Source organism: Salmo trutta, chromosome 16 (genome assembly GCF_901001165.1).
Source record: "Salmo trutta chromosome 16, fSalTru1.1, whole genome shotgun sequence".
Lineage (NCBI taxonomy): Eukaryota > Metazoa > Chordata > Actinopteri > Salmoniformes > Salmonidae > Salmo > Salmo trutta.
Window position 1 is genome coordinate 56693028 of NC_042972.1, and position 12602 is coordinate 56705629.

General features: G+C 41.6%; 1 protein-coding gene across 1 annotated transcript; it reads right to left on the minus strand.

Moving 5' to 3' along the window:
* Positions 1 to 998: 998 nt before the first annotated feature.
* Positions 999 to 10033, minus strand: LOC115151081 (uncharacterized). Its single transcript, XM_029695045.1, has 12 exons — positions 9554 to 10033; positions 8689 to 8919; positions 8373 to 8415; positions 6953 to 6996; positions 6791 to 6844; positions 6049 to 6085; positions 5824 to 5874; positions 5467 to 5559; positions 5121 to 5329; positions 3153 to 4603; positions 2883 to 2970; positions 999 to 2159 (listed from the first exon to the last, which is right to left on the minus strand). The coding sequence occupies exons 2-12, from the start codon at positions 8885 to 8887 to the stop codon at positions 2059 to 2061; spliced, it is 2370 nt and encodes a 789-aa protein (XP_029550905.1). The 5' UTR covers positions 8888 to 8919; positions 9554 to 10033; the 3' UTR covers positions 999 to 2058.
* Positions 10034 to 12602: the final 2569 nt, after the last annotated feature.

A 12602-nucleotide genomic window follows, 5' to 3' on the forward strand; every position in this document is an offset into this window, starting at 1 on the left:
GGCAGAGTATGTCTGTGTATGTGTGTTCTGGGTGTTGTATTTCTATGTGGGTCTGTGGTCTGTGTGGCTCCCGATCAGGGACAGCTGGTTATCGTTGTTCATGATTGGGAGTCATATAGTAGGAGTATGTTTGTCACTTGGGGTTGTGGGTGGTTGTGCTAATACTGCTAGTCTTTGGTATGTACGTAGCATGTTAGCCGTTTTTGTTTATTGTTTTTCCCATGGATACTTTGCTCTTATATATTAAAAAGATGAGTATCTACATTTCACCTGCTGCAGTTTGGTCTCTTCAACACGGCTGTAATTATGACAACTTGTGTTTGAGTAGCTGGTTACTCTCATAAAACCATGTCCATGGTCCTTAATTAACTTTGGTAACACAACTATCATTTTGAATTGATACTATTACATACCTCAACTGTGGTTGTGTTCATAATGTCTGAAATAGAGCATCAAATTGAGATGGAACTACATTATTACTTTCTGAATTGACTGCCTTTTAAATCGAATTGACCCCAACCCTGTTGCTGACTAATCTTTTCTTCATCTTCCGTTACATGCTAATTGTGTAACCTGAACTCAATATTCTCCCATGTTTACTCCCAAGAGTTCAGATACAGATAGTCAAACCATGTTTTTGTATAGGTAAAGTAAGGATAATTTTGGTAGTAAGTGTATCTAAAGTAAACTGGCCATAGTAGGCTATCTACCTAAAAGGGATTGCTGCTACATAGTTAGGCTACATCTCCTGGTGATGATTATGATATGATTAGCAGAGAGAAGTTTAGCTGAAATTGACATAGCCCAACGTGTGATGTTGTGGAATGTGTTGCCCAAATACAAAGTGGAATTGGAACTGAAATGTTGTCCATTATCACGTCCCTATGGCGGCTATAAACTGTTTGATTTGCTCCTGTTTTAATTAAATATGTGTGCTTTTTCAGTGCAGGTTGATGTTAATTGAAGTCACTTAACATTCATATAATGATAATCTTAAATGTGTTTAAATTATCTTTATTAACATCCAATAAATAAATACCAACTTTCACAAAGGCACAGCAGTAGTATCTTATGTACAGTACATCTGTCAAGGCTCAGGAGAAGACCTAGATGCAGACAGTTTTCAAGTAACAAACGTTTATTACAATAACAGAGGCAGGCAAACGACAGGTCAAGGGCATGTAGAGGTCAGTAGTCCAGAGCAAAGTCCGAAAGGTACAGAACAGCAGGCAGGCTCAGGGCAGGCAGAGGTCAGTAATCCAGGGTGGTGTGACAATGTACAGAACGACAGGCTGGGTCGAGGCAGGCAGAATGGTCAAAAACCGGGAAAGCTAGAAAACAGGAACTAGAGACAGACGGGAAAACACGCTGGTAGGCTTGACATAACAAAACAAACTGGATACAGACAGAGAACACAGGTATAAATACACTGGGGATAATGAGGAAGATGGGCGACACCTGGAGGGGGGTTAAGACAAGCACAAAGGTGAAACGGATCAGGGTGTGACTACATCGATTTAATGATTGTCATCAACAGTAACACTATACATGGAGATAGGACAATCTCTTCACAGTTAAACAGTATGTGTGGACTATACCTCCAGGGCAATCCTTTCCGTCAGATTATGCAACTCTGTCTGCACTCAGTCAAAGGACTGGTGTTGCAATGGAGTGGCAGCATTCAGAATGCACCGACTGATGCCACCTGATTCATAATGTCATTAACACTAACATGAACAGAGAGTCAAACCTCTTCATACTTCATAATCAAACAATCAGTATCTGTTGAATATACCTACAGTGGGTGAACATGTTTCCTGTGTGACTCATACAAAGAATACTCAGAGTTCCCTGAATCAAGTTCCCAGAGGGCCTTGGTCAAGTTCCTGCCCGACTACAATGCCTTGATAGGTATTTTAACATATCACCTAACCACATCGTATGCTATAGCAATCTGACGCCCAACTGCACAGTCTATGACATGGCACGCGACCATTGGTTGATGCAATGCAATGCCTGCGCATCGAGTCAGAAAGGAACTCAACCCTTATCGGTCTGTCAGCTCTTGTCTCTGTCAGGGGAGTAGACTGAAAAGTTGACATCTTCATCAGCATAGCCACTACTGTCTGACTGCATGCTGTCCCCTCGAACCACCAGACCTACAGAGACAAAGAAAAATACACTGACACTGTCAGGTCTACACAGAGAGAAACACAACCACATTTACATGGCGCGTAACCCTCGAACTCCCAGGCCTACATACTGTACAGGCAGATAAAAACACAGTCAGGTCAAATGCAGATTTAGTTACACAGTCATACTCATGTCACTTAATCCTTGAACCACCACCAGGCCTAAAACATACACACATAGATGGATACACAGTTATATTCTATTCATGGATTTAACACATCAGGCCTGCAGTACAGTACTTCCCAGAATAAAACATGCAGGGTTGCCAGAAATCAGCCCACACTTTACTCAACATTTCCAGTTAGCTGACAATCTTAAAGAACAAGAATGTGAGAAATTATTATTATGAGAAGGTGTGAGAACAAGTGGTGAACGCACCCCTTTCTTCACACACACATACATGCATGCACAAATGCACACAGCAACTCATTCACAGCTAACGTGACAACAGCACTGCCCATTTGAGGAACAGTATCAACCACATTCACTTTCAAACTGTAAATTGAAACGGTTGTGTGTTTCTGTGAAATTAAACTGAAGTCACATTCAGCACATTGGCTGCTCCGAATCGCGGTAGCCAGTCACCTTTCACTAAACAACTATTTTGGTAGTAAGCCAAGGTACACTGTTAATATCACTCGGTTCAGCTGAATATTACCATGATGTAACAATCAAGACTATGAACTCACCTGTGTTTTGATTGACAGTAGACAGTGACAAAGATGTTGACCTTATGGTTTCTTGCTGTCCAAAGTCTTCCTCCCCTGCACTATGTACCTGTAGTAAAACAAAATTGGAAAACAGGTGGTCAGGAAAACTCCTGGCTCCAAGTATATGTCAGGCAGCCATGGGTGGATAGGTAGTCGCCTACGCCACCTAGACGTGTCAATAAGCCCTAGGAAGTCAGACTGGAGTAGATTGTGCCATTTAGGTTAAATCCCAAAAATTCTGTCATTTACCTCCTCTAGCTCAAAGGAGTTGGCCTGTTGAAGACTGTGGGAGGCCTCCCCTTGGACCCGGATTGGTGGTGGTTTCAGAGGACTCAGGTACCACTTGTTCTCCAATACACCTGGATAACACTGGGCTGCTGTAGGCACCTCAGTGGTACCACCACTGGGAGCGAGAACCATCTCCGGTGTGTCTGCAGAACTAAAACTACAAGCCACATCAGTTACAGTGATTAGACAAGGGGACCTCTTTCCACTAGGGAGCTTTATGGGCACGAACGTTGACTCCACCAGTGTCCCAGTTTCTCCCAAACGGGAGTCACCCTCAGACTCAGCCTTTGGAATGGGAGTTAAGACGACCTTTAAACTCTTGGCTGAGTTATTGGTAGTTAAACCCTTCTCCTCCCTGGGTTTGTGTAGTGTGTCTGATGTGGAGAAGGACCGGTCAGATCTAACATTCTCACAGGACACAACAGATGACAAAATGGTCGCCATCTGTGTGTTATTATTCCACTGTTGTAGTTGACTGCTGTAGAGTGCCTGGTGCACACTTTCAACGACCTGAGGACATATGATGTCATGGGTAACCTTGGCAACCGGTGCCACCACCGCTGCCCAGTCTGTGGGATGAATTGTGTTTTGAGTTTCTCCAACCTCACAAGTAGGACTTGGAGTAGTAAGGCAAAAGTCCAGCTTCTTTCTACTACTGGGTTCTCGCTGACCTGATTCTGAAAGTGATGATGCTCGAAGGTTTGGAGTTCCGTCGGTGTCTCTCTCTCTCTCTAAATCAGCCCCATCCCCATCTGATGACGATCCCTTGTCCAACCCCTTGCCTCTGACTGTGTCTCTATGTCCATGTGTCTCTGTCGCTCTGTCCTTGACCAGATGTGGCTCCACAGAATTAATCAAACTACTATGCCATGTGTCCATATCCTGTACATCTGATAACAAACCCTGCTCCATCTCCTTGTCACTGACTGTGTCTATGTGTCCTTGTGTCTCTGTCTCTCTATCCTTCACCATAGTACTCATGTCCACAGCAGCACTCATCCCATTACTGTCCCCTGTATCCTGATTATCCTCCTCCATGTCTCTGTATACAGCCTCTGCCTTGGCATTCTCCAGGACCAGTCCCACCAAGTCAGGCAGGCTGCTTCTCTTCTTGGGGGACAACCCAGACCCAGGTCCGGAAGAAAATCCCGGACCGTGGCAGGCAGAGCCCGAGCCTAGCTGGGTGGAACCACCAGAGCTAGTATACAGGCACATCTTAGAAACCGTGTCCTTGAGTCGCTCCACTGGAGACCTCGGTTCGCTGCGAACGCTTCCCATGAAGTGCCGTCCAGTCTGCTTGTCGGCGGTGTCGGGAGGGGAGAGCTTCTGAAGGGGCATGCGGGACACATGGGAGTAGAGGGAGTAGAAGGCATTGGCCATGGCTGTTAGCACCTCTACCTGCCTGAAACGACCTGCAGGGGGGAAGGTACGTTCATCAGGACAATTGAATAAGAAAACAATTTGTTTTGAATGTTCTGGCTGCCTAACACACAGGACAATGAGAGATGCATTAACGTTTTTTGTTCATAGCAAAGACTGAGTATAATGTATTTATTGTATGTTAGGATGATTGGTGGAGAAACATACTATACTGACAGTGCTATGTAAATGTAGACCGAGTCATATAGACACTGTCTGTGGATATAGGTGTCTATTTAGAGATGAAGCTCTTTAAACCATTTGAACTGCATAAAAAGTGCTGCATAACTAGTTATTATGTAAATGAAAGTTGACTCATGTACAGAGACTCTCTATACCTGGTTGTGTTGTGGGTGGGTGTTTATAACAATGATGATCATTACCACAGTAATGTGTGGGATTCTGACACATTGGTGTGTGGGATTCCGACACATTGGTGTGTGTACGTGGTGCGTGCGTGCGTGCGCGAGTTTGTGTGTGCGTGTCTGCGTGCATGCGTTTGTGTCTTACTGGCCAGAGAGAGTCCTGGGTCCTCCTGTCGGAGGCGGTACAGTTGGGACTGGAGGAAGAGGCGGAAGTTGATACCGTGAAGCTGGGAGGGGAAGTTGATGAAACGGGTGGGGATGCGGTCTGTAACCTCAGGCTCGTCACATCCGAACCCCAACTCGTACAGAGTCTCCTCTGCATCCTCTGCACACAGTTGCAGCACCTCAGACACACTGGGGTGTGTGTGTGTGTGTAGGTGAGTGGTGGGAATGGAGAGACAGAGGGAGATAGAGATGTCCTCACAGATTTTATATACTATATGACTGTTAAGACTGTAACATAAGGTTGATAGTGGTTGGTCCTAACACACCTTGATGCCTTACTGGTGCTGTTAGAGAAGCCACTGGAGGCAAAACTGTAACCGAGGTGGAGTAAGGGCAGAGCCAGCCTCTGACGGGGAGTACTGCAGGAACAAAGACACGAGATCAACATGCGACAGGTGAAAAATAAGCAATGAAACAACTTAAAAAAACAAACCAGAATTATTATAGTAACAATGTAATAATGCTTGAAGCATGCCTGTATTCAACAGATATCATATGTTAATGTAACCGTATTTAATGTACTAGTAGCTGGAAAAAATGCATAAAGAGGGATAGTCAAAATAAACTCTAGAATATAAAAATAGCTTGCCATATGTCATAGTTTGTGGGTTGCTCTAACTGACCTGGTGGTGACTCCACCTGTGTGAAGATGTTTGGGTGGCGGAAGCAGCACCCTACACAGGCACCAGTCAGCAGGCACCACCGTGGGAAGATAAAAGCAGGTCAAGCTCAAGTCATGTCAACCAAACTTGACTAATCTAAACCTCCCTCTGAATAGGAAGGAATTTGGGGCATAATTTCTGTAATGAAACCACACATTCTTCATGTTTATATTCCATTTATCTTACCTCAGTTCTGAGACTCCTTCGACATTTAATGCTGTAGCTGTAAAACATAAAAGTTTGAGTGAAAACAGAACACTGTGTGTGTGTGTGTGTGTGTGTGTGTGTGTGTTTGTGTGCGAGCGTGTGCATTTGCATTCATGCTTATGTGTGTGCGTTTTCCTCCCAGACCTCTGTGACATTTGGCCCTTTGTGTTGTGAGGCTTCAGTGAGTGTTGGCTCCTCTCTTTGCAAACATGCTATTTTTATTGCTTTGTATATTGGGCCAATCTTAGGGAGAGTTTCCGTCAGTCAGCAGCTAAATCACATGCACCAGGATGTCAGTCGCTCATGGAAGAGGTGAAGGCTTAAGGTTTGATGCTACAATGAGTACATGTTCCTGGTGTACTATCAGTGGAGAAGCAGTCCTTAAGACATGAGGGCGGGGTATGTCACCAACATGTACAGACTTCTACTCTGAATTTAAATGGAAAATAAATAAAAAATGAAAGCGTCCACTATTCAAACAGGTATAATATTGGATAAAAGGCCTATGTTCTTTAAACATATTCAGTAATGGAAAATGAGTTTGAATAGGAATAGCTAAAACAAAGAGGAAGGCTGTCACACAGAGGCAGGAACAAAGATGAAAATAACCTTTTCCAAAACATCCATGATGCTCTCCTACTTTTCCTACAAAGCTATTTCCTGCTTTGATTATTTACTATGGTATGCGTGTCATTGGGTTTATGTTCTCTTTTATCCTCACCCTCGGCACCCAGACTCAGGTCATCTTCAAAACTGTTCGCTTTCAGCAGAGACTCTGGAAGAGGAGAATAAATTATAAAATAGAAGAGGAGAGACTATAATCTGTGTTTTATGCCGACCAGTCGGTAGATTGCAGTGACGGTGGCTTTATTGTCAGACTTACCAACAGTCAGATGATTGCTAGAGTTCTCTGAGCCTGTCTCCAGCCTAGTAAAAATATATAATGTACACCAAAACAACATTTTAGGATTCTGTATGGAGGAATGGTCTAAGATCACTCCAAATGTGTTCGCCAACTCATAAAACTAAAACTAAAAAATTAAACGTTTTGAAAAAGGCTCAGGGCCGATATCTTCGCAAGGTCAATCATTTTGACCCGTGTATTTTTTTATTACTTGTTCAACAAAATCTCTTTCTCTGAGCAATTGTATTAGTATAAAATAATATCCCACTTTTTTTGAGCATACAATATAAAATAATAATTTGGTGGGTGCTTCTATTTGTCCTATTTCACACAAGTACATGTGTGTATTAATACACATGTGAGTTAGAAATTCGTTTTTTTTTTGCATATCTCAACTCTTCCTGAGATATTCTTGGAGAGTGGGGTCACAGCCAGGGTCTGCCATAATCAACGGTGACCCTGGAGCAATTAGGGTTAAGTGCCCCATTTCTTTTATAGATTATTTTGACAGAAGTTCACTTTGTCGGCTCGTGACCTTTCCGTTACTGGCCCGATGCTCTAACCGCTAGGCTACCTGCCGTCCTATATATGTCATTTTTGCTCATCTTTATCAAGGGTGTCAATTTCGCACACCACAGTATACTATACGGCTCTGGATCAAACCTATAGGCATCATCTCTAGCTAGCTATCCTCTCAGTCTGTTCAGTAAAGCTACAGCTTTTAAAAGTCGGTTCACTTCCTACATAGGAGATGCTCTCAGGCTGAGTGATTCGCAGTCAGATTGTCAAGTCACGTTAACCACAGATGTTTTAAGAACGCCCCAACATTTCTTATCTGACATTATTTTAAATCAGATTCTATAAAACCCACAAAACAGCCCGATCATCCAAGTTCACACACCAGTTTAGCCACATTTTCAGACTCAACTTGATCAGCCAAGTTAGCCATGATCATTAGTAATATATGTGTAATTGCACAATAGTGAAGTTTGCATCCAGTGATGGAACAATTGCTTTTCTGTGCTTACATGACTGCAATTTTCTGGTCAACACATAACTGGTGGAATCAACAGAACAAACAGTACTTTTGTACAATTTCCTATGATGCAAACTTGGGACTATAAACACCAAAAGTATTAAAATAGAATGTCCCCTAGTATAAACAAAGCCAAAGTAGTTCTAGAACCAAGGTGCTTTGGAACAAGAATCCACTTTGGGCAATGCCATTGACCTGTATCCATATTCTAAACACAATTCACGTCTGTAACATTTACCTAGACAATTTATTTTTATTGTTTAACTTACCAGTTGCCACTGGCTGACACATCATCCTATTAAGAGTCTTTCTTGTAAATGTAATTTCAAAGTCAAACCTTGCGCGGCATGCTCACTCACTCACCCACAGCCCAGAAGCCAGCTCTCAATCTTTCCCGCAGGGCATCCTGTGGAAACAGTGGACATAGAACAGTCTGGGTGAGCATTCAGCATTCAGAAAATTAAAACTTCTTACACTGTTTTTTTCTGTGCTTTGTCGCAAAGATCACACGATGCATCACGAAGTGGCCAACCGCCCACATATGAGTTATAAATATACCGGACTAAGCAGAGTTTTAACCCCTGCATGTTGTTTTCTTTATCACACAGATATCTTACAGTAATAAATCAATGTCACTCAAATGTAAATTCTTAATCAAGCTACCAAAATGAGAACTGACCATCTGAGAACTGATCCTCTGATGCAGACTGGTGTTGATCAGAGGGATGGGTGTATCCTGGCCGTTGTAGAGTAGATGGATGGGCAGAGGGGTGGATGTATGGTCCTGGTACCTCTGGATCTAGTTCTTTCCGGGTCAGCCACTGTCGACTGGTCTGGACCCAGGCCTGACGCCTGGTCGTAGAAGACGGGCTCTCCATCAGACCGCTCACCTATTCACTCAACAGCTCACCTATTCATTGAATAGCCTACTTCAATAATTATCAACTGGGAGAACCCAAATCATGAAGTAAGTACTATATCATCAGTAGGTTTATATAGACACAATACTTCCAAACCAGGACCATCCAAATGATTGTTTCAGTGAAACTACAGTAGCCTACAGGGCATTTCATGCAGGAACAGATAACCCCCTGATTTATAATCTAGTACAGCTGGTTGGAATAGCAAATTATTACATTATTGAAATGAACAGCTGCAATTTGAAATGAATTGACACCACACACTCACTCAAATCAATCCATAAGTAGATAATCATCATAATAGTCACAAACTACTTGCAATTATGTTAATGTTGTGCTGAAAAATCATAGCCTACATGACAATCACATTAGAAGTTCCCTCTTAGAAAAATAAAGTTATTATATTATACAGCCTAACAACTGCCAATATTTGTAGAAAGCTTTCAGTGCACATAATTACTCATGTCAAATTTGATAAAACGTTATTTCACTGCTCAAGCAAAAACAAGGACATATTTAGAAAACATGGCTGAAAATCCAAACGCATGCAGATGCTGACACCAAAGTAGGCCTACAGTATTCTATTTCAATGTAGAGACAAGCAAATCTTTATTTCAAGCCTACCTTCACTGGTACACCGCAGGTTTCAATTCTGGTTTCTCCCACTGCGCTCACCAGTCTCGACTCGTATCTTATTATCAGAATAGCACTGCATAACGTTACATCATCCAGGTTTTCTTCAGTTTTTCTGATGACAATTTACTTAAACTGTTTATCAAGTACAAATGTTGAGACTATCAACGCATCGCCTAGGCTACATGTTCGCGCCTGTCTCGTTCAACTTCTCTTCAGGCGCAAATACAAAGAAGGTAGAAGGTAAAAAAGGAAGTGTGGCTTCAACTGAAATAAATTAACATTGCGACACATCCTCCCGGCAGTAACAGAAGCCGACACAGACACGCTGTAGAATAGCTAGTCTAAAGAATAAGAGCTGACGGTAGCCCTCTTTATACCTGTTGGTGCTAACATGCGCCCTGATATTTTCGTAGCAGGTTCCGGAGAATTTACGCTGCAGGTTAGGATAATTAGGTTAGGGAAAGGGTTAGCTAAAATGGGCGGAAAAATTGTTTACTTTTGAGGTCAATTTGACAAAAGCTGTATCCCATCTAGACATGACCCTCGAAGTTGGAGAGACACACAGACAGTTGCCCAACCTGGTCTCAGTGCATTTTGTATTATTCTGGATCTAAATCCGATACACTTTGTTTATTATGATATGTTATGTTTCGTTTGGTATGCATTAATTTGTGGATATCCATCATCCATTTAGTTTGGTACGTTACAAATAAGTATTCATATTATATGTTACGAATTTAGAAAGTGTATAATATGGTACGAATTATCCAAATGTTTGAAATGTTACGAATTCTAGCTAGGTAGCCAGCTGGCTAGCATTAGCTAGGCTAAGGGTTAGGATTAGGGGTTAAGGTTAGGGGAAGGGTTAGCTAAAATGGTTAGGGTCAGGGGAAGTGTTAGCTAGCATGCTAAGTAGTTGCAAAGTAGCTAAAAAGTAGTAAGTCGTTGAAAAGTTACTACTTTGCTAAAATGCTAAAATTGTCCGTGATGAGATTTGAACTCTAGAACCTTCGGGTTGCTAGACTTAAACTTATAGGCCCACCCTTCCACCCAAAACAAGTAACCATCTGTCTTATCTAACCATACAAAATGTAACATAGCATACAGATTTTTATGATTTACATTTACTATGTTACGTTTAGTATATGAGACCAGGCTGGACAGACAGACACCAGACCACAGGCTCTCCTGCCAGTGTGGGCCAAGGCTGAGCAGTCAGTGCAAACAGGTTATCTATTATTTATCACTTCTATTCCTTTACGTTCCTAACTAAGCAAAATACATTTTTATTATAATAAATCCCTTTAATAACAGCAATATTTTGGTGATCCTAGCTTCCCTGTGGCTCAGTTGGTAGAGCATGGTGTTTGCAATGCCAGCATGGTGTGTGCAACGCCAGGGTTGTGGTTTCGATTCCCACGGGGGGCCAGTACAAAAAAAGAAATGCATGAAATGTATGCATTCAGTACTGAAAGTCGCTCTGGATAAGAGCGTCTGCTAAATGACTAAAGTGTAAAATGTAATATTGTCTTCCCTGTGGCTCAGTTGGTAGAGCATGGTGTGTGCAATGCCAGGGTTGTGGGTTCGATTCCCACAGGGGGCCATTACAAAAAAAATAAAAAATGCATAAAATGTATGCATTCACTACTGTAAGTCACTCTGGATAAGAGCGACTGTAAATGTAAATCCTGAAACAAGACTGAAATCTGAGTTAGGCCGATGCTACTGGAGCCATAATCTTATGAAAGTTGTATTTATTTATTTATTTTACATTAAAATCATTGCCTGCAGTAGGGTTAGACATGCAGTACCAGTCATAAGTGTAGACACACCTACTCATTCCAGGGTTTTTCTTTATTTTTACTATTTTGTACATTGTACAATAATAGTGAAGACATCAAAACTATGAAATAACACATATGAAATAATTTAGTAACCAAAAAAAGTGTTAAACATATCAAAATCTATTTTACATTTGAGATTCTTCAAAGTAGCCACCCTTTGCCTTGATGACAGCTTTGCACACTTAAAATTTCTTTCCATCTTAATGCGTTTCAGCCAATCAGTTGTGTTGTGACAAGGTAGGGGTGGTATACAGAAGATGGTATTTTACCAAATAGGGCTAAGTCCATATTATGGCAAGAACAGCTCAAATAAGCAAAAAGAAATGACAGTCTATCATTACTTTAAGACATGAAGGTCAGTTAATACAGATAATTTCAAGTTTCTTCAAGAGCAGTCACAAAAACAATCAAGTGCTATGATGAAACTGGCTCTCATGAGGACCGCCACAGGAAAGGAAGACCCAGAGTTAATATCAAATCAATTGTATTTGTCACATGCGCCGAATACAACAGGCCTTACAGTGAAATGCTGACTTACAAACTCTTAACCAACAATGCAGCTAAGAAAATACCTTTAAAAAGTAAGAAATTAAAGTAACAAATAATTAAAGAGATAGTAGCAGCAACATTATGCACAAAATAAGTTACAAACAATGCAAAAAAATATAAAAAGTAGCACAGTTGGTTAAGAGCCTATAAAACGGCAGCCATCTTCTCCGGCGCCATTCTGTACAGATGATCTGTGTACTGTGTATCCAAGCAAACTATGGAACATTCTAATTAGATTCATAAACCCAGATTTTAGTCTGTAACCTATGCCTATCTTAACATCTGGCACATAACAACAGCACAATTGCCAGAAAATAGCCTAACGTTTCTTGCTCAGATTTCAAAATCCTCTCTCCAACTTTTATCACTCAAACTCTCCTTTCGGATTTATGTATAGTCATGCAAATGGGCAAAGGGGATTTATTTACAATTATAAACCTGGTTCGAGCTCTGAAAGCCATGGTATATCAGACCATATACCACCGGTATGACAAAACATTACTTTTTACTGTTCTAATTACGTTGGTAACCGGTATATAAATGCTATAAGGCATCACAGGAGTTTGTGGTATACGGCTACCAGCTGTATCCAGGCACTCCGCAAGAACAGCCTTTATCCGTGGTATATTGGCCATATACCATAC